Here is an 18,888-nt window from a genome sequence, read left to right on the forward strand (position 1 = left end):
TTGCCACGGATCCATGCTGGCTGGGCCAGATCTCTTGGTTGTCCTGCAAGTGCTGTGCATTTGCACTCGAGATGACCTACTCTGTAACTTTCCCCAATAGGTGTTTGAATTCAGAAGTCAAGAAGGAATTAGATTAATTGATGTAGAACTGGAACAGTTAAATTTGACAGTGCCTGTACACTGCATTTACAAAAAACTCCTTTCTGGGAACTCCATATTTAGGTACAACCTCACATTCAGTTTTCTGTTGCATGCACAGGAGCCAGTGAGAGGAGCTGTGATTAATACTCAAAAAGAGTGGGCTGCAGGATGCTGGCACATGGCACAGGGATGCAGCCTACCCAGAAATGCCTGCAGAGGTTCTCCCTTTGCAGCTTCAGCAGAGGAAGCTTTTGAACACACTAACCCTTGCAAGCACATCAGAGACTTGAAACAGATGTTTACAATTGGGATAGTTCTTTGAATATAGATTTATTTCATTACTTAAGAACTGTTAAGTCTGAAGTGCAGAAGGTAGAAAGTGGGAATTTGTGTGACAGTGATCAAGAAATTTAAATTTCTGCAAGTGAAAGCCCTGTAGTTTGTCTGAACTTAAGGATGTAAGTCAACTCACACAGTCATACAGATGCATTTGAGTTTGTCTGTTTCACATTCTATCTAGAGCACATTGCACATGTGGAAACTCCAGATTTTGCTTGCAATTGTTCTGATTATTAACACAGCTAAAATGACCCGGATCTGAACAAAAAGATAAAGGCACAGTTGAGGAGCAGAAGAAACCTACAGGAGGGAGACGTGGAGGATGACTTATTTTCTTCAGTAGCTAGGATACAAACAACCTGAGCAAAGACCCACAGAGACACTAGGTTTGGCCACAACATATTTTGCCTTTTCCATCTCTTTGCAGAGCAATATTTAGCTGCAGGTTGGACAGAAAGGAAATGAAAATGCAGCTAGCAATAGGGCGCTGTTTTGATGAGGATGGCAGAAGCTTTGCAGTTACCGCTGCACAGGCCACTCCACGTTATGGCACCCTTGACATTCAGCCGTACAGCGTAACAGGATGAATACCACCACCCACCACCATTGGTGGAGGCACAGTTTCCACTGTTAGTGTCCTGATCCAAGTCTTTAGCAGAGAACTTCATGTTGTCGTGCACAGTAGCAGAATTGGATGAAGTCATGGCATCCCCCGCTGTCCCTGCGTAAGTTCCCAGCCGCAGCCGGTAGCCCTGGGACTCATTGTCCAGACTGAAGAGGTTGTACTCTGCAAACTTGGTGTTGTTGGAGGCATCGTGGATGATGAACCTGACCTGGTAGACCTTCTGCTTGGTGATCTGGTGGACGTACTCGGTGCCCAGCCAGTAGTCGCCGTGCACGTTCCCAAAGCCGTACTTGTAGGTGCTCCAGGACTCGGCCCAGGTGATGTCTGTGTTGTAGCGGTTCCTCTGGATGACCGTCCAGCCCCCGTCTGTCACGTTCATCTCACAGTGCACCACGATGGGGTGGAGCCCTGAGGGCTGGATGACATAGACACCGCTGGGGCTGCCAGGAGGGATCTCACTGCAGTCTTTGGGCCAACCTGGGGCAAATTAAAACACTGAGAACCAAACGGAATTGTGACAACCAGTCTACTTTTGGTTTCTGTGAGACTGATTTCTAGAAATTTTGCAGATGTGGAAATTTGCCAGGGTAGTGGAAAGGCTATCACTGTTACCTACTATAAGTGTATAAGTGGAAAAACCTTTGTAAAGGCAAACAGAGATTAAAACAACATCAATGTGTTTTGACCATGTAATCAGAGCATTTGCTTCACTTTCTATGCTCAGGTCCTTGTTTCCTCAGCCTTTCCCAATTTTCATGTTTCTCTTCCCATATTATACAAGGGCTCAAACTTAGCCTGGTGAGGGTGTATTTTACATAATTTTGCAGAAATTTAAAAGAGAAAGTGAGCTGTTCCTGCAGCTCAGAGAATCACTTCATCCCTGGGTTCAAGAAGGGGAGAATCTCCTCCTGTTGGCATAGCTTGGGAGGTGCAAACTCTGCTCGTCTTGTGCAGAGCTTCACAGCAGAGGAGAGGACACATGGCATGTACATAAGGGTTAGAGAGTCCTTTGGGATCTTGGAAGAAAGATTTTCCTATGTAAAATTCTGCACTGAGTTTTTCCCGCAGGAGATGAGCTGTGTTTTTCCCAGGTTCATGCCCACCCACCACTGTTTGACCCTCATTACCCACACCTCCCAGGGCCAGAACCCTGCTACCTGCAGTGAATGGGAACTCTCACTGTGCTGACCTGACTCACTGGCTCTTCCACTCCGTATGTTTCCTTCATCTTGACCTACAATGGGAAAAACAGAAAGAGTGAGGTGGGCAGCCCTGTGCCATGGCCCAGAATCCAGCTACCATGGGTTGTTATTTCTAGCACTGTTGTTTGTAGTGTACTTCAGCAATGCAGGCTCCGTTTTCTTCTTATATGGTAAATTAGGGTTGTAAACTCTTCAAAGAAATAAGACACTGGGAAAGGTAAACTACAGAGGATTAGTCATTGGGTGGCACTTTTCTGTCTACTCAGCATTGTGGCTTTACAGAGCTGTGTGGTGTGGACTGCACACCGGAGCAGTGGTGATGAGTACAGGGCAAGACTGCTGGAGAAGGGGGACTGAGAAGCAAACAGTCTGTGTGGAGTCAGATTAAACTGTTGAGTGATGCCACTGTAACCACTCAAGCTGAAGTTACCATCTCCTCAGTGGTGACTGAAGGGGTTCACGTGTTCGTTCAGTTCTTAAAGAGCTTTGAAAACCTGACAGGAATAGGAGCTCAAAGCAAAGCGATAGCAGTGCTCTTTTTAAAAAGAAATCACTGCATCCATATTGATAAATCAGTGCTCCATGATACTGATAATGATAAATCAGTGCTCAAATGCCTACAGCATCGTGATCTCTATTATTGATATGATTCATTTATTACACCACTTAGCCATGAACAATTTTCAGAAGGCATTTTATTGGTCACTGAAGCCTGAAGATTCATAGAATCACAGAAAAGGCTGGAAAAGACCTCAAAGATCCCCAAGCCCAACCCCAGCCCACCATGCCCACCACCTACATCCCCACAGTTCCAGAACACTTCCAGGGACCTGACCCCACCACTCCATGGAAAGCCTGTGCTGATGCATCACCACTCTTCTGAGAAGAAATTTCTCCTAATATCCAACCTGACCCCCCCACGTGAAAATTCAGGGTTTTGGATGAACTACAGATAGCATGAGAAAAAAGTCTTCCTTTGAATACCTGCAGGTCTCTAGATAAAGCTACCACCTACATATTGTCAATGATAAAGAAGGTTGAACTTCCAGATCTTGCAGTGTGTGGAGAAGATCTGAAATTGGAGGGAGATATGATTGGGTTTCCTGTTCATTCTAAGTGCAACTGCCCTTCACCAATGTTATCTTCCACACTTCACTCTCTGTGCAGAGATTAGGAGGTTTCTGGTGTTTGAACAGTGTTTAGGGATGTAAGAGGAAAAAAAAAAAAAAACACTTACCAGGATGGTGCCTGTTTGAATGGAGATTAATGATTTCAGATAGACTTGCATTTAATCTTCTCAGGTTTTCAATCTCCACTGCAAGAAGAGGGCTGAGCAGGGCCAGCACGCATGTGCAGAGCAGGAGGCTGGAGTGCTGAGCAGCTGCAGAGAGAGCACACACAGTGAGTTTGGAAGTGCAAACCCTGCCTTCCTGGTGAAGGAACTTTGGCTAAATAAACTCAGCAAACATTAAAACAAACTCATAGAGTAGACAAAACCACAGCATTAATTATGCCTTTGCTTTACTGAGGGGCAGATGTATAATGTTTTCCAAAAATAAGCTTTCTGCAAAAGTATGCAAGTGCAGAGAGAAACATTTTATCTCAGGCTGTGTCTGCAACCTACAGGTCAACTGAAATTTCAGCTTCCAAGAGCAGAGCCACGCTGTTCAGCTGCATTATTGGACAAAGCAGGAGGCCCTGGGTTTAGCAGTCAAAGGAGGATCATTTGGGAATCTGACCAATCAGACTCCTTCAGGCTGTGCCAGATCAAGAGGTTACCTGACAGCTTGTTCATGGCCAGCCCCGAAGATCTGCTCTCCTGCTCTACTCCTGTGCCCTAAAAGGCTTCAGGATGATGACTGGTGAACACCTCAACTAGCTTCCACTCTGGTTTGTTTTAAAACACATTCAATACTCAAGGCACAAATATAAGCCAAATAAATATTGCCTTTATGCCACAGTGCTGTACAGGATGGGTTTAACTGTGCTCAGGAATGGAGGAGAGAGTATGAGGAGCAGGAGGTGGACAGAGAGCAGGCAGAGGTGCAGCAGGAATGGCCAGAAGCAGCCCAAAGCAGGCAGAAGCCCAGAAGAGGCAGAGCACAGGGGATGCTCATCTGCATGGCACCCAGCACACACTCACCCATGATGTCACTGCAGAGTCCCCGCAGAGTGGGAAGCCAGGGCACCTGGCCTGGTGGCATGGCACTTATATGGGGTTCAGCAGGTGAGGGCAGTGCTCCTCCTTCTGTTATCATCAGGGCTGGATATGTATGGTTTGTTTGCCCTCCATGTGTCAGCATCGCTGTCCATTCCCCAGCTGTAGCTTTCTGTGATAAGAGATCTTAAACCAGACAGCAACCAGCATCTGGTGTTTACACAACATTCCATCAAGCTGCAAAATGCTCCAGATAAGGAGAATTATTACTTACCAGTTATTCCCTGATCTGAACTGCATCATAGAGCCCCTTTAGATGCTTCTTGCTCTTAGCTGCCCTCCTTTGGACACTTGTTGTTTTATGTCCTTATAACTTGGCACCCAACGGTACTTAAGGTGAGGACCTGCTGGCACCTCACAATACACTGTGTAAAGGAGACTCCAACACAGCCTTGAGAGCTTTTGTAAACAAGGGAGACCTCTCACTTGTTAAAAGGAGACCTGATACAGTCCTGCTGGCTCTAGCTGCTGCTTGAAGAGGTGCTTGTGAATGAATATAGGACTCCATATCCTATATGGTCTCCCGGACCACATGCAGACTGCACAGCCCTGCCGGGCAATGCCCGTACCGTGCACAGTGGGAGGAGTAAGCAGTCAGTAGAGCTTTGCTATGAGCAGCAGGGAGGGAAGAAAAGGGGAAGGGGTGCTGCTGAGGAACTCGTATTGCGCTCAGAGCTGCCCAAGGCGCCTCTGGGGATAGGGATGCCTCCTTGGGGAGGGGGCTGCCTTCAGCCCTCAGCCTCAACCCATAAGGGCACAAAGAGGCAGAGAGTGGGTGCAGCTCGACTCCAGAGGTGGTCCTCAGGTTACTGGGGAGGGCTGTGACATGCTGGTACCCAGCAGCTGTTGGGAAACCACTGCCTGTAGGTTTTACACCCTCTAATTCCTGCATGCCATACAATATATGCTACCACTAATCATGTTACTTTCTGCACCTGTTGCTTCATATTGTCATATTATTTCCCTTCTGTTTGACTTTCCCCCATACTTCATCTCCTTTAGCTCAACAGCTGGTAGATTCCTACAAAGATGCAACACCTGAATACTTCCAGTAAACTGCAACCGATAAATGCCCCACAGCTGGGAGGCAAGGAACTTTTTGTTTTTTACTTGGAAATACTTTTACGACCTATTTGTGTAACCTTGAGCAAAGAGAAGATCCCGGATGGGCACACCAGGAATGGAGGGGGTGTGCACTGGGACAGACTCAGCTATAAAGGGGCTGACCCCAGCATGGAGCTCAGAGCTGCAGGACCCACTGCTCAGGCTCCCGGCACCCGTGCAGCACTATGGCAATGGGTGAGTTCTCTTTTTTTTCTAACAGCTTACAGCTCCACGCACAGTCCTGCCACGCAGCTAGGAATGCAATAGATCAAACTAAGTGGCAGAAGTGGGGAGCCATGAAAGCCAAAACAGGTGAGGGTGTTCCATATTCTGCATCTGGAACACTGAGTTTGACACAGCAAGCTCAGCTGCAGTGCTTCAAACCATTTGCCCTGAATGTGCTTAGCACAGATTATTTGCCATAAAAATGCCCATTTACCTCTAGCCCTGAAGAAAACAGGCAAACAAACAAAACCACCAGGAGGAACAGAAGAAGCTGTGACCAGGAGTTGTGGTGTGGTGCAGGGAGGAGGCTGGCAAGGGGCCAAGGAAGCCATCTCCCAGTCCACTTCATCCTTGTGGGGGTAGAGCCTGCAGTGCAGCTGCCTTCCCGCAGCCCACAGCCCCTGTTCCATGTCTGCAGCTCTACCTTCCCTACTCAGAATTCTCCACGGCTGCTGAAGGGTGGGGGGCTGCCCAGGGGTCCTGATGGTGCTGCGCCCTTCCCTCCCCAGGGCTGCAGTCTGGGACACACCAGCTCCGTGGGAACCTTGTCCTCCTGCCCGTGGTGGTGGTGATGCTTCTCCTCTGCAGCAGCCCAGTGTGTGCCACATCCTTGGTTGGTGAGTAGGGGTGTGGGTGCACCTACCAAGCTGACAAGCCCGCAGGTTTGCTGTGTGCTGCTGAGAGCAGCTAGGCTGCCAGGTGCTGGTGCTATCATTTCTATTACAGTCTCTGCATTCAAATCTGACCTGCAGTGTAGGCTGATTCTTGTCTTCTATCTCCAGTGGCTAAGAGCTATTCCTAACATGCTCCAGAGGCAGGATGCAGCAGTGCCCATTGAAATCCAGCACCTGTAGCACCAGTCCAGCTGCATCTCAGTGCTTTACCAGCACATTTTGCAATGCCTGTCTTGCTTGATTTGCTGTCTCAGGGATCCCCGCAGACTGCAGCCGCCTTGAAAGCAGCAGCCCCAGCGGAGTGTATGTCATCCAGCCAGCAAGGTCTCCCCCCCGCGTGGTGTGGTGTGACATGGACACTGAAGGCAAGGGCTGGACTGTTGTCCAGAGGAATACTTACAATACTGAGATCACGTGGAAGGAGTCCTGGACCACCTACAAGTACGGCTTCGGGAACGTGCAGGGCGACCACTGGCTGGGCACCGAGTACCTGCACCTGCTCACACAGCAGGGCACCTACAAGGTCCGCTTTGTCGTGCGGGACAAAGCCAATGTCACCCACTATGCTGAGTACGACATCTTCCATGTGGAGAGCGAGAGCAGCGGGTACCCGCTGAGGCTGGGCCGGTTCCTGAGCAATGGGAAGGACTACTTGACCAGCTACCACTCCTCGTATGGAGGCATCCATGACAACATGAAGTTCAGCACGGTGGACAAGGACCAGGACCAGTACAGCGGGAACTGCGCCAACAGCTATGGGGGGTGGTGGTATGACAAATGCCAAAATGTCCTCCTAAATGGCAAAAAGTACATCCTCTGGCCAGAAATCTGCCCAAGAGGTGACTGCACATCATCCCTCATCCTGGTCAAACCCACCGATGTGTGCTGACTGTGCCAGAGGTTGGGGGAGTGCCACCATCCCAAGCCTGGTCCCCCAACCCCGTGCCTGCCAGCCCTGTGCCAGCCTTGCTGGTGCCCCGTGACACCTGCAGCTCCCACATGGCCACCAGCTCTGACACCGTGGCTCTGGGGCTGGGGAGTGGTCTCCTGAAGCCCGGGGCATGTGGGCAGCTTCTCCCAGTACTGCTGTGCTGGCCGGCACCATGCTGCTTTGGGATGGGTGAAGGGAGAAGTACAAGTTCCCTTCTCCACACAATTGGCATCTCCCAGCTTTGCTCCCCTGTTCTGTAACTGCTACCCTCAGTGTGAGAAATCAGCTACAATAAACCCTGGCACTAGACTTTGCTGCTTCCTGTCTCCTTGCTGTGTCTACTACACTGCACACACACATGCAAGTGGTCCTGGGGAGCATCAGGGAGTCTTGAGGGGCTTCCAGGATGTTCAAGGCAGGAGGATGGGGTTTATGTCATGGGGGATCCATCCCCAGTGGTCCCAGGGCCAGGCAAGGGGAGTGGTGGGTGCTGTGGGACGGTGAGACCTAGGATAAGCAACGGACTGCAAGTGGAGTTAGTTCAAGCTAGGAAATATGAAAGTTTTACCTTCCCCCAGCGAATGAGGGTGTGACAAACTCTGGAGAAAGGGCCTATGCAGTCACATGGTGAAGAGCAGGGACCTTTTCCTCAGGATGCTGTGGGGGTTTCACACTGGTGGGCAGCTCAGCTCCACCTCGCTGTTCTCTCCTTTCCTGTCATTAACAGGACAGGGGGAGAAAACATGATGAAAAAAGAAAGCCCATAGACTGAGATAAGGACAGGGAAAAGCTGAGAGTGCTCCAGGCCATGGATGGGCCCTAGGTAGCTGGGAGGCACCCGGCCCACAGCAGCGGTTGGAACTGGATGGGCTTTAAGTCCTGCTCCAACCTGAGCCATTTGATGGTCGCTCACCAGTTAATGTCACGGGCACAACAGACTCAGTGTGAGAGAGATTAATGTGATTTATCTCCTCTTTTTAGAAACAGACCAGAAGAAAAATGTCTTTCTCCCTATCTCTGTGTCTCCCCCATTGCCCCTGCTCCACGTGGGCTCTTCCATGCAGCACTTGGAGATCTGCTCCTCCCAGTGCCTGCAGGCTGCAGGGGGCAGTGGGTTCCTCCATGGCACTCTTCACCACAGCCCTACTCACAGTGACCCCCTGCAGACCCCTCATTACCGAAATCTTCCCATGTAAACCCAATGTTTATCATGGTATTATGTTTCTAAAATACATTTTATTCTCCAAAGCAATGGGTTTTCAAAAGGACGGGATTGGCAATGTGTTATTCTGATTACAATGCAATCAAGATAATAACAGCTCAGAGGAAGAACATAACAAGGGAAGCAGAGCAACTCTGCAAAGAAGATGAAAAAAATCTCTTGGGAACCCAGGCCGTGCCCTGCTTCCACCCACTCTTCTCTGAGACAGCAAAGAGAGGAGAATGGCGCACTGGACGTGCCTGGTGTGGACAGGCAGACAAGAAGCACTAGCAGTAGGTAGTTGGTTTGATGAGGATGGCAGAAGCTTTGCAGTTACCGCTGCACAGGCCACTCCACGTTATGGCACCCTTGACATTCAGCCGTACAGCGTAACAGGATGAATACCACCACCCACCACCATTGGTGGAGGCACAGTTCCCACTGTTAGTGTCCTGATCCAAGTCTTTAGCAGAGAACTTCATGTTGTCGTGCACAGTAGCAGAATTGGATGAAGTCATGGCATCCCCCGCTGTCCCTGCGTAAGTTCCCAGCCGCAGCCGGTAGCCCTGGGACTCATTGTCCAGACTGAAGAGGTTGTACTCTGCAAACTTGGTGTTGTTGGAGGCATCGTGGATGATGAACCTGACCTGGTAGACCTTCTGCTTGGTGATCTGGTGGACGTACTCGGTGCCCAGCCAGTAGTCGCCGTGCACGTTCCCAAAGCCGTACTTGTAGGTGCTCCAGGACTCGGCCCAGGTGATGTCTGTGTTGTAGCGGTTCCTCTGGATGACCGTCCAGCCCCCGTCTGTCACGTTCATCTCGCAGTGCACCACGATGGGGTGGAGCCCTGAGGGCTGGATGACATAGACACCGCTGGGGCTGCCAGGAGGGATCTCACTGCAGTCTTTAGGCCAACCTGCAGCAAGAGAGAGGGTGCTTCAACAAAAACTTGTGTAGCAGAACATGAGCATGCTTTACCATGTAGCAGGACAGGTGGACATCCAGCCTGAGCACCTCACAGATGCTTAGCTGTCCCAGCACATAGTAGTCAATGTGTTTGCCTGGCAGTGCAACTGGGTTGGCCTCAGCCCTTTGCTCCTCTTCTCCAACAGGACACCTGAGAGGAAGAGGTCCCAAGGGAAGGGCCCCAGTCCCACTGGGCCATGCTGGTGTCAGACCGGGAGGCTGATATGGACACTGAAAGGAGCTGTGTGGCTAAAACAGGGTTGAGCTGGGCAGGGAGGTGAAAAGCACCTTGCCCCTTCCCATGACTGAGGGGAGTGAACACCCACTGCCTGCACACAGGTGCCTTCATGGCACATACACATGCAGCCTGCATGGTGCACACATACACATGCTCACATTGAACACTGCAGCTTGCACTGGGCACTTCCTCACATCCACATGCCTCCTACCTGGAGTGGGATTGGGGTGAGAGGTGCTGCAAGGCCCTTCTCCACCCAGAGTAGCACAGAAGCACACAGCACATTGTCCCAGTGCTGGCCAGTATGGCAGGAGGGAGAGGGATTTAATAATACCCTGTCCAAGAAGACAGAGGTGTATCCCATAGCATACCTACAGCTGAATATTAGTAAAGGGCACAGTGCAGCACAGACACCATCCTACCTGAGCACACAACGCCTGCATCTTCACTGTGCCTGCAGTTGTGTTGCCCCCAAGCCTTCAGCATGCACTGATTGAGGAAGCTTTCATTCCCGAGGCAGTTAACATCATCCAGCCAAATAGGTCCATTTCCACTTCCAAAAAAAGCTTGAGATGGGGCTGACACTGCTTCCCCACAGCCAAGCTGCCTACAGACCACAGAGGCATCTTTCAGGTCCCATCCATCATCACACACTGTTCCCCACTCATTGCGGTACCAGACTTCCACCCGTCCGGAGCAGGGTTTGGAGCCATTCACCAGCCGGACCTTACCTGGAGAATGGAAAACAACAGCAGGGAGATGAGCTGGAAATGGCAGGGGAGATCCAGCAGAGCTGGAATCCAGATCAGGAGATGCTTTCTGTCTCCACAGGTGGAGGTCAAGCAGTAAGATGTAGGGCCTTAACACCTCCTTGATGGAGAAGGCACCTTTGTCTTCTAAAGTTCTCATTTTTAAATATTTTTGTGTTAGAGATTGGGCACAGCATTGCCATGTGTGCCCTCAGCCATATGTGTATCAGTCATCCTCCTCTACCACTGGTGGCAGTCTGTGCTTTCTCTGGACCCAATTTGCCTTATTCCATACCAGTGGAACCAGCAGAGGATGCCTGAACATCTTGCAGAGCCAGCCCAGCTCCCACCTCCCTGCAGGACCAACTCTCCCCACCCAAGCCAGATGCAGAGGGATGACAGGACACCTGTACACAGGGTCCTAGCAGGGTTCTGCCTGCAGAGATAGAGGCCTTCCATGTACCTACCATCCGTTAGCACTCTGAGGGAAGATGCACTGCCAGTTGAGACAGATTGATCAACGAGGGTCAGGTCTTGGACAGCACCAACAAGACAAAGGGCAGATCGGGCTACCACACAGGTGAGCAGCAGGAGGGAAGTACTCTGGGAAGCTGTGGGAGGAAGGGACAAAGTTGCTGTGTGAAGCACCTGATGCCATCTTTCTGCCCTGGTGGCCAGCCCTCCATCCACAAGAGCAAAGGGAGAGCTCTGCCAGCATGGTGGGTCTTGAGGGGCCAACCCACCCTGCTCCCCACTCTCACACTCACCCATGCTGCCTCCACAGGGACACCCAGAACCCAGAATGTGCCTGTAGCTATGCACTGAGCAACAAGATTTATAGCTGCAAGTGCTGGGGAGGAGTGTGGCTGACACTGACTCCAGGGCCTATCCCATGCTTGGCTTGGGGCACACAAATGACTGCCAGTAATGAGGCTGTGACACAAGCGGACACTTCCCCACAGCAGGCATGTTGATCTGCTTTGATAAAAGCCTTTATCAGGACCTGAGCAAATATTTCTGCATCTGCAGAGTGGCAAGCAAGTTCTCAGAAAAGCTCACCAGTGCGTTTCCCCATATGCCACACAGGACTTCCTTATGCCCATGCCACCAGCTGCTTTCTGGAGATGTTTGCTCAGCTCCCTCACCACAGTTCTGCAGGGTGCATGCTGGAGATGCAGCCCTGATCTGTGCAGTCCCATTATTCTGTCACACCAGTGTCTCTCCTGCCAGATCTGTGCTGAAGGTGGCGAGGAGCTGGGTGCAGCAAGACACTAGTGAGATTCCAGCTCTCTTCTGGATTAAATAAGTTGCATGGCTCAATGGGAGTCCAGCAGGCATGGAGCAGAACGAAAATGATGGTGGAAACAATCTACCTTGTCAAATCTGGGGCTCACATCAGGAACTGAGCTACAAGGAGTGGACCAATTGAAACATGAGGCTACTTGTGTTCCACTCTCGGATCCCAAGCATCACCTGAGGAGCATGTGGTGTCAGGAGAATCTCCTGCTCCTTGGGCAGAAGTGAGATGTATTGCTTGCATGGAAAAGTCCAGATCTCCTCAGGAAACTTCTAGAGCTATTCCTGGGCACTAGCTTGCAGCTCAGCCATGGGGATAGAGCAGCCAGGGAGATGGACAGGATTTCCATAAAGTTACTGGGTGAATCAAAAACACAGATTTTTTCCCATCTACACTGCCTCTAACATGATGTTTCAAAATCACTTTCTCTAATGACTTACTTCTGCATAGATGAGGTGGTTGAACAGCATCTCTGGTAGGGATGGGACATTATCCCATTCCCAGCATTTCATGGTTTCTGATGGGTCCGTGTAAATGCTGCGAGTAACCCAGTTCTGCGACCACTAGGGTGGCTGTGAAGCCATGCCAGGCTCACAGAAGCCCTATCTGATGAGCCAGGAGTTTCTGACCCATGGAGAACCATGTAAATGTTGACAAACTTTCAGAGTTCTGAAGGACACAGTGTGCCTGGAATTGCTTCCTTCTGCCAAAATCCAAGCTAAGCAAAATGACAGAATGAGTTCTCCAGGGCTCAGTCTGACCCACAGAGACACTGTGCCCATAGCCACATAGCAGAGCGCAGGCTCTGCTTTGCATACCTGCTCAGTGCTGAAGCAACAAATTCAGGGGAAGTCAAACCCCAGTGTATCTGCAGTGAGAATGAGGAGCTGTGTACTGATGGCAAGCTGCAATCCTCCCATTGTACAGATATCACTTGCCCTTGACAATTTCCTTCTCATTACTGGCCTCTGGAGCATCTGCAAGATGGGAGTTGCATGTCTCCCAGCTGTGAGGCCTGAGTGGTCTCAATTCCTCACAAGAAACCTCAAAGTGCATCCCGTAAGAAAACACCAATGTTTGTGTTATCATGTAGTTGTGCAAACACACATAAAATTTTACTGTGACACATATGTCACTTTCTGTGCTTACTTATGACTTTATAAAGTAGGATTCAATTTGTTTAAAGCAAACATTAATGAACCAGGAAGATGTGACTCAAAAATCTACTATCATCTGAGTATTGACAAGAACTGAGTTTTTGTGTTAACAATAGACTCTGTGTGGATGTTCACAATGAGGAAGGGGCTCTGGGTTCTCATCTCATTCATGGAAGAACCTATTCTTTCTCTTGGTTTCAATGGATTTGATGCCTTCAAGTGCAGTTATTGAAAAGCACTGTTTACAACTGCTTTGCTGTTTCCTGAACCCTAATTCAGAAGGCAAACTTGTTTTCTTTTCTGTACGTGTTCTGCTGCACTGGTGTCTCTGCTTTGCAGGAGTGCTGCAGCACATTCCCCTATCATCTTCCTTTCCAAGTCCCTTGGCCAGTTTCCTCCGCCAAAGGGAATCATTGGAGTCAGAAGGGACCCCCAAAGGCCACCTGGTCCCACTCCCTGCAGTGCACAGGGACACCCACAACTCCATCAGTGCTCAGAGCCCCTCCAGCCTGACTGTGGGTGTCTGCAGGGATGGGGCACCACTGCCTCCCTGGGCAATCTGTGCCAGTGCCTCACTGCCCTTAGTGTACAAATCTTCTTCATTATACCCAATATAAATCTCCACTCTTCTAGTTTAAAACTATTTCCCCTTGTCCTGTCACAACAGGTCCTGCTTAAAAGTCTGTCCTCTTCTTTCTCCCAGACCCCGTTCAGCAGAGGGACAGGTTGGAACATGGCTTTTGAAAAGTGGTATTGACACTGGGCTGTGACAAGAGCAGTCTGGGGAAGGAATCTTACTATACTTAAAATTCAAAACATCGTCTGAGTTCTGTAGTTATATCCCTGCCTCCCGCTGCACACTGACCACCAGACTGTCCCCCAGCTTTGCAGGTATATCTGCACATCCTGCATCGCATGTAATGGGCACTGTGTTTAATGGCACTGCAGTGCAGCAGCTATACTGAGCTTTGATGCCATTCTACACCCAAATTTCTGCCACATTCTCACAGGTTTCTGAGCATCATCCCATAGCACAGCAGACATGAGGTCACTGTAGAGTGATGGGTTCACAAGGACACAGCATGAGGTTGTTTCAGTTTATCATCTTTATTGGTTGTCAGAGCTCACTAGCTTTATTGGTAAGGCTCAGCTCTCCAGAAATATCTTTCACATTCCAAACCCACGCATGCAAGAAGATGATACAGATGTCACCCTGCAGCCATCTTCCAAAGAAGCACTTCTAACACCCTTTTACTTCCAAGCCAGTGAATTTTCATCTGCACTCACAGTATGTGCAGCCCTGCAGTTATGTGGGTGCCAGGTTTTATCAGCTTAACAAAACATTGTTTGCTCTGCAGTGCTCCAACACTTGATCACAGCATCCTCTTCCCTCTCTCTGCCTGCAGATAGAAACTATTTGAGGTCAAGGCTACGTCTCACAGCTCCCCACATGGAAGGCAGCAACATGACTTTTCTTTCTGCTCTGTCCTAATAGCTCAGCTAAGCCCCAGCTGCAGTGTGAACAAAGTTCAAGTTAATTTTACTCAGCAGACCCTCAGCACAGCAAAGCGGCAGTGGATGTGGGGGTCTGAATGAAGCAGAATTGGAGAAAGTGGATGAGGGAATGCCAACAGAAATACTCCAATCTCTAATTTCAGAGTGAATTTTGATTAACAAAAATCTCCACCTTTGGTTTGAGGTGAGCAGCTCATATTGGGAAGAAAGCAGAGGCCAGCAGAATTAACTCCAGGTTGGAGGCAGGAGAGCTCCACCACAAAGCCAGGACCCAGCAGATGAGAGCAGCCTCCCCCAGTCCACACGGAACCTGCCCAGTGCTGCAGGAAAGGAGGGGAGACACTGGCACAACTGGGAACAGCTTGCCACCAGCTGCAAAGGGAAGGAGCAGACCCACACAGCTCGTCCTCACTTCAGGACCGTGCCTGGTGGGCATGAACCTTACCTCATGTCAGAGGTGGCAGAAATCCACATGGGGAAACTGTGGCAGAAAGTTCTTTGTGGTCTCCCTGGAATGTATCAGAGCAGTGTCAGCCATCTAATAGGAAAAGTAACATAAGCTGTAACACAAAGAGGAGCCATAATGGCATACTTCGTTATGCTGGAGACAGTTTGGTGTATCTGGGCGGTGGCTAGGGAGGATTTACTTCAGGTTCCAGGATTAATCTGCTCCCTCCTTTTTATCAGAGACATGGGCCTCTGGACACAATGCACCAAGGAACCCGTACTGCCCTCCCAGAAAGCACAGGCACGGTGGGGGCCTGTAGGGCAGATAATTCAAAAGGATGGAATTCAGAGGAGATATCACAGAGAATGGTATATTTCTGTAAGGCTTTATATAGATGGCACACAGACTACTGGTAAGTAAAGGGTGACTCACTTTTTATGATGGTTGAGGCCCACTGATGACTCCACACAGGAGGGATCTCCAACAAGAGAGCCTTCCCTGGTGGTGGTCAGCCCAGGTGGTGGCTGTTTGTGTTCCTGGATGCAGAATGGCAGCTGGGACTGTTTTGTTCAGTCAACCTGAGCTGCCAGGGATGACATGTGTATCTTCACTGTCTGTGATGGAGCTGGAGTGAATCCTTTTAGAAACTGTCTTCAATTTAAAGCATCCAGGGAACTGAATGCTTCTATCGTAAAGCACTCCCATAATGGAGGTCAGACAGGACCCTATACAGTTTGTCGCATTGGAAATGTTAGCAGAAAGGTAACCTGTCACATTCAAAAATCATCCATCCTGAAACAGTCATACAAAGGAAGATGACCTTTGGAGGCACTGTTTCTCAATGTTAATCGTGAATGATGTTTCTGCTAAAGAAAAACAGATCTACTTCTGGGCTCTAGCCTTAACACTCCCAGTGTCATCTGGCTGTGCAGTGAAGGGCTGGCTGCTACAACTGTTACAGGACTCTTCTGGCATCTCAGGGCCGGGTGGAACAGTACTTGAGCAAAACTGCCCCCCCGAGCATTCAAAGCTGTCCATGGACACTTCTCTTGAGATACTCAAAACTTGTATCATCAGGCTGGCCATGCCAGCAAGGATACTTCTCACTCACGAGTACTGAGCACAGAACAAAGCATCACTTCAAGAGTATAAAGCCATAATTTGCCAACACATCCAACCTGAAGTAATCTATACGTGCACACTGAGATGCGTCTAAACCTAGCACAAACACTGAGATCAAAGCTTTCCCCTATCAGTGCAGTAACTGCCACGAATTCTTAGCAAATTAACAGCCGGAACTGCTTATGATGTACCATAATATCTCATCAGCCACTGAAGAAAATAAACATAGATTTAGGTGTAGTGAGAAGTCAGGACAAGCTTGTGATGGCTGGATAGTATTCAGTCACTAAGCCAGATAATAAATAGATAATGCTAAAACTGCAGCGGATGTGAAGAGACATGTTGAGCCTCGGTTATAAAAGAGGAAAAAAAGCAAGAATGTGATAGATGGCCGCCGTGTGAACCCTGCAAGTACTGATCAGGAAACAGTTTGAAGTGAGAAACGGACAAGAAGGAAGCAGGCTTTTTGAGGTGTGTTTGATGCGTTTCCCACCCTTCCATTTTCAGCCTCACAGTTAAAGAGCAGTAAAACACTCTCCCCAAATGGTGCACTTCTGTAAACGTGAACTTCGGACGCTGCCATTTGTTTACGGTACCGTGGGGATTGCTGTATCTCAGAAGGTAGTAGTGATTAATATGTCAAATTGTCTTTTGGAGAACAGTGCTGTGTGCAGCCTGTTTAAAAACACAAAGTTGCTGAAAGCAGCACACATCTTCAGTGTCACAAAGGATAGGTTAGCCATACAGCTTTAGTCTTTAACACAGTGATGCAAGTGTAGCTTCTACTGAAATGGCTGTGTTCTTTCTCACTGAAAACATAGTCAGTCTGAGCCCTTGTCAGGGTTTGAAAAGCCGGTGTCTGCGTGAGCCTGCTGGTCTGGCCACTGAGTGGGGGTGCTGGGGTGAGAGTCAGCAGGCAGAGGGTAAGCCTGGGTTACAGGGGTGCTCATGTGCTTTACGTGTCCTGGGACAAAATGCTCAGCGTTGCAAGTGCCACTTCCCTTTTGTGGTCATAGCCTCATTTCACAGCCAGGCAATAAAGTGCTTCCTGCTGCTTTTCTATAAAGCAGTCAAAGTTGTAGAGAAATGAGCAGCAAAAAATGTTATATTTGTGGTCTGTTTGTTATCAACATATATCAAGAAAATAAAAGAACAGTGTATTTTCACTCATGACTGACAAAAAGCAAAGTTTCTTTACATTTGCATTAAAAGTAAAGCAATAAATAGAAGGCTGCAAGGGCATCCAGCATTGCTGGTTTGGGGAAGAAAAACTGAAATATGTGTGTGGCTGGAAGGGTGACAAGGCAGGTGTTGACTGAAGGCTGGAGGGGAGATGAAAGAGTGCAGGAAAGGAGAGATGCAGAGAGGAAGCAGCAGCAAGGATGAGAAGGCCAGGCACTGCTGTCAGCTGACAGCATAGATCTTGCACTGACCAACAGCTTTCAACTGAGCTACACTTCCTACCGAAAAGCACTTCATTATTACTGACCTGTTTTAAGCGAGAGGAAATTTCCAGTGTTATCCAGAAACAGCTTTGCTCAAAGACACAGGCAGTCCAGAGGGATCTGCCCAGGGACGGAAGGGACTCGGTACCTTCTCCTCGTCGTCAGGCTTGCTTGGTGAGTCAAGCACACTCCCATCTGTGTGACACGGCCACCCGAGAGCTATGAAGCTGTTTCCTTCTCGCTTCCCTCCTGCCGCATCTGCTGTGAGCTTGTCTCATGTGACCTGGCATGAGCTGTGAGGCACCACAAGGTGCAAGCCGTGGCTTTGCTGGGAGCATGCAGCACTCTGGATGCTGATGAAAAAACACTCCATCGTTAAAAAGTCATCTGTTTTGCAGCTATGGGCTCATCTACAAAGTACTGGAGGAAACACTCTGAAGGGACTTCTTAGTTTCAAGGACTCCCGCTCTGCATTTTAGTTTCGAACTACATATTGCTGAGTATGGCCTGTGTTACAGTAACACCATAAAACCACTCCAGTCCCACCACCAGGCCTCTGTGGTCTTCTTGAGCTCCAGCTGCACAGGGAAAGAAGAGAAGCCTTAAGGAATTTCACCAACGTAATGCCGGAGACAGCCGGAGAAAAGTGTGGGCTTTTCCTTCATTTTCAACTTTGCATTTGGTGTGCTTCACTTTCAGTTTAGTGCTGTTTACACCTAGCAGTAATTTTCAAGAGGATAAATTATATATTATTAGTGAATTTAAAAAATGCAAAGCTCCTGGGAAGATGTGTCACCTTCACGTGGGTTGAAAGTGCTCACTGGAGCAGTGGGCCACCATGCACTATGTGAAGCCACTCCTCCACAGCGCAGCTTTATCCGTGACAGCAATGCTGGCAATAGTCCTCTTTCCCACTGTTGCCACCGACTCAGGATAAGGACAAACGCACTCCATCTACTCAGCACGGAGCAATAACCCTCTGGCAGAAGGGCAGCACCGTCTTCCAGCCCTCCTCACACACACGCGGTCCATTTTCTCGTTTTAGCTGCCCGCTCTGATGTGAAGGGACCCCCACCCCAACATTTCTGAGCCAGGCACAGGCCGAGGGGGAGAGGGAGGGGACGGCGGGGCCGAGGGACCACAGGCACGGAGAGGGCCGAGGGACCGCGGTCCGACTCCGGAAGAGAGGGGGGCGGCTGAGAGCACACGGGCCTGCGGGGACAGAGATGGCGAACGGGCCGCGCGTGCTGCCTCGCTCCGGAGCCGTGCTGCCTCGCTCCGGAGCCGTGCT

General features: G+C 49.5%; 3 protein-coding genes across 3 annotated transcripts; 1 reads left to right on the forward strand and 2 right to left on the reverse strand.

Moving 5' to 3' along the window:
- Window positions 1-452: 452 nt before the first annotated feature.
- On the reverse strand, window positions 453-4,515 carry LOC136045640 (fibrinogen-like protein 1-like protein). Its single transcript, XM_065731661.1, has 4 exons — window positions 4,451-4,515; window positions 3,545-3,688; window positions 2,295-2,339; window positions 453-1,582 (listed from the first exon to the last, which is right to left on the reverse strand). Exons 1-4 carry the CDS (start codon window positions 4,509-4,511, stop codon window positions 954-956), a joined length of 879 nt encoding a protein of 292 aa, XP_065587733.1. The 5' UTR covers window positions 4,512-4,515; the 3' UTR covers window positions 453-953.
- Window positions 4,516-5,925: 1,410 nt separating this feature from the next.
- Window positions 5,926-7,504, forward strand: LOC136045977 (fibrinogen-like protein 1-like protein). Its single transcript, XM_065732216.1, has 3 exons — window positions 5,926-5,941; window positions 6,364-6,471; window positions 6,783-7,504. The coding sequence occupies exons 1-3, from the start codon at window positions 5,926-5,928 to the stop codon at window positions 7,415-7,417; spliced, it is 759 nt and encodes a 252-aa protein (XP_065588288.1). The 3' UTR covers window positions 7,418-7,504.
- A 1,175-nt stretch (window positions 7,505-8,679) lies between these two features.
- LOC136045639 (fibrinogen-like protein 1-like protein) lies at window positions 8,680-11,397 on the reverse strand. Its single transcript, XM_065731660.1, has 4 exons — window positions 11,381-11,397; window positions 11,081-11,224; window positions 10,287-10,595; window positions 8,680-9,576 (listed from the first exon to the last, which is right to left on the reverse strand). Exons 1-4 carry the CDS (start codon window positions 11,382-11,384, stop codon window positions 8,948-8,950), a joined length of 1,086 nt encoding a protein of 361 aa, XP_065587732.1. The 5' UTR covers window positions 11,385-11,397; the 3' UTR covers window positions 8,680-8,947.
- Between the last annotated feature and the right edge of the window lie 7,491 nt (window positions 11,398-18,888).

Source organism: Cyrtonyx montezumae, unplaced genomic scaffold (assembly GCF_038088225.1).
Source record: "Cyrtonyx montezumae isolate F1298 unplaced genomic scaffold, pur_monq_1.0 scaffold_15, whole genome shotgun sequence".
Classification (NCBI taxonomy): domain Eukaryota; kingdom Metazoa; phylum Chordata; class Aves; order Galliformes; family Odontophoridae; genus Cyrtonyx; species Cyrtonyx montezumae.

Coding starts and splice junctions, on each gene's coding strand:
- LOC136045640 (XM_065731661.1), bottom strand. CDS start 4,511: ATGCCACCAGGCCAGGTGCCCTGGCTTCCCACTCTGCGGGGACTCTGC. Junction 3,689..4,450: donor ACTCTGCAGTGACATCATGG/GTGAGTGTGTGC, acceptor CTCTCTCTGCAG/CTGCTCAGCACTCCAGCCTC. Junction 2,340..3,544: donor TTCAAACAGGCACCATCCTG/GTAAGTGTTTTT, acceptor TTCCCATTGTAG/GTCAAGATGAAGGAAACATA.
- LOC136045977 (XM_065732216.1), top strand. Junction 6,472..6,782: donor GTGTGCCACATCCTTGGTTG/GTGAGTAGGGGT, acceptor TTGCTGTCTCAG/GGATCCCCGCAGACTGCAGC.
- LOC136045639 (XM_065731660.1), bottom strand. Junction 10,596..11,080: donor CCTCAGAGTGCTAACGGATG/GTAGGTACATGG, acceptor TCCATTCTCCAG/GTAAGGTCCGGCTGGTGAAT. Junction 9,577..10,286: donor TGCAGGCGTTGTGTGCTCAG/GTAGGATGGTGT, acceptor CTCTTGCTGCAG/GTTGGCCTAAAGACTGCAGT.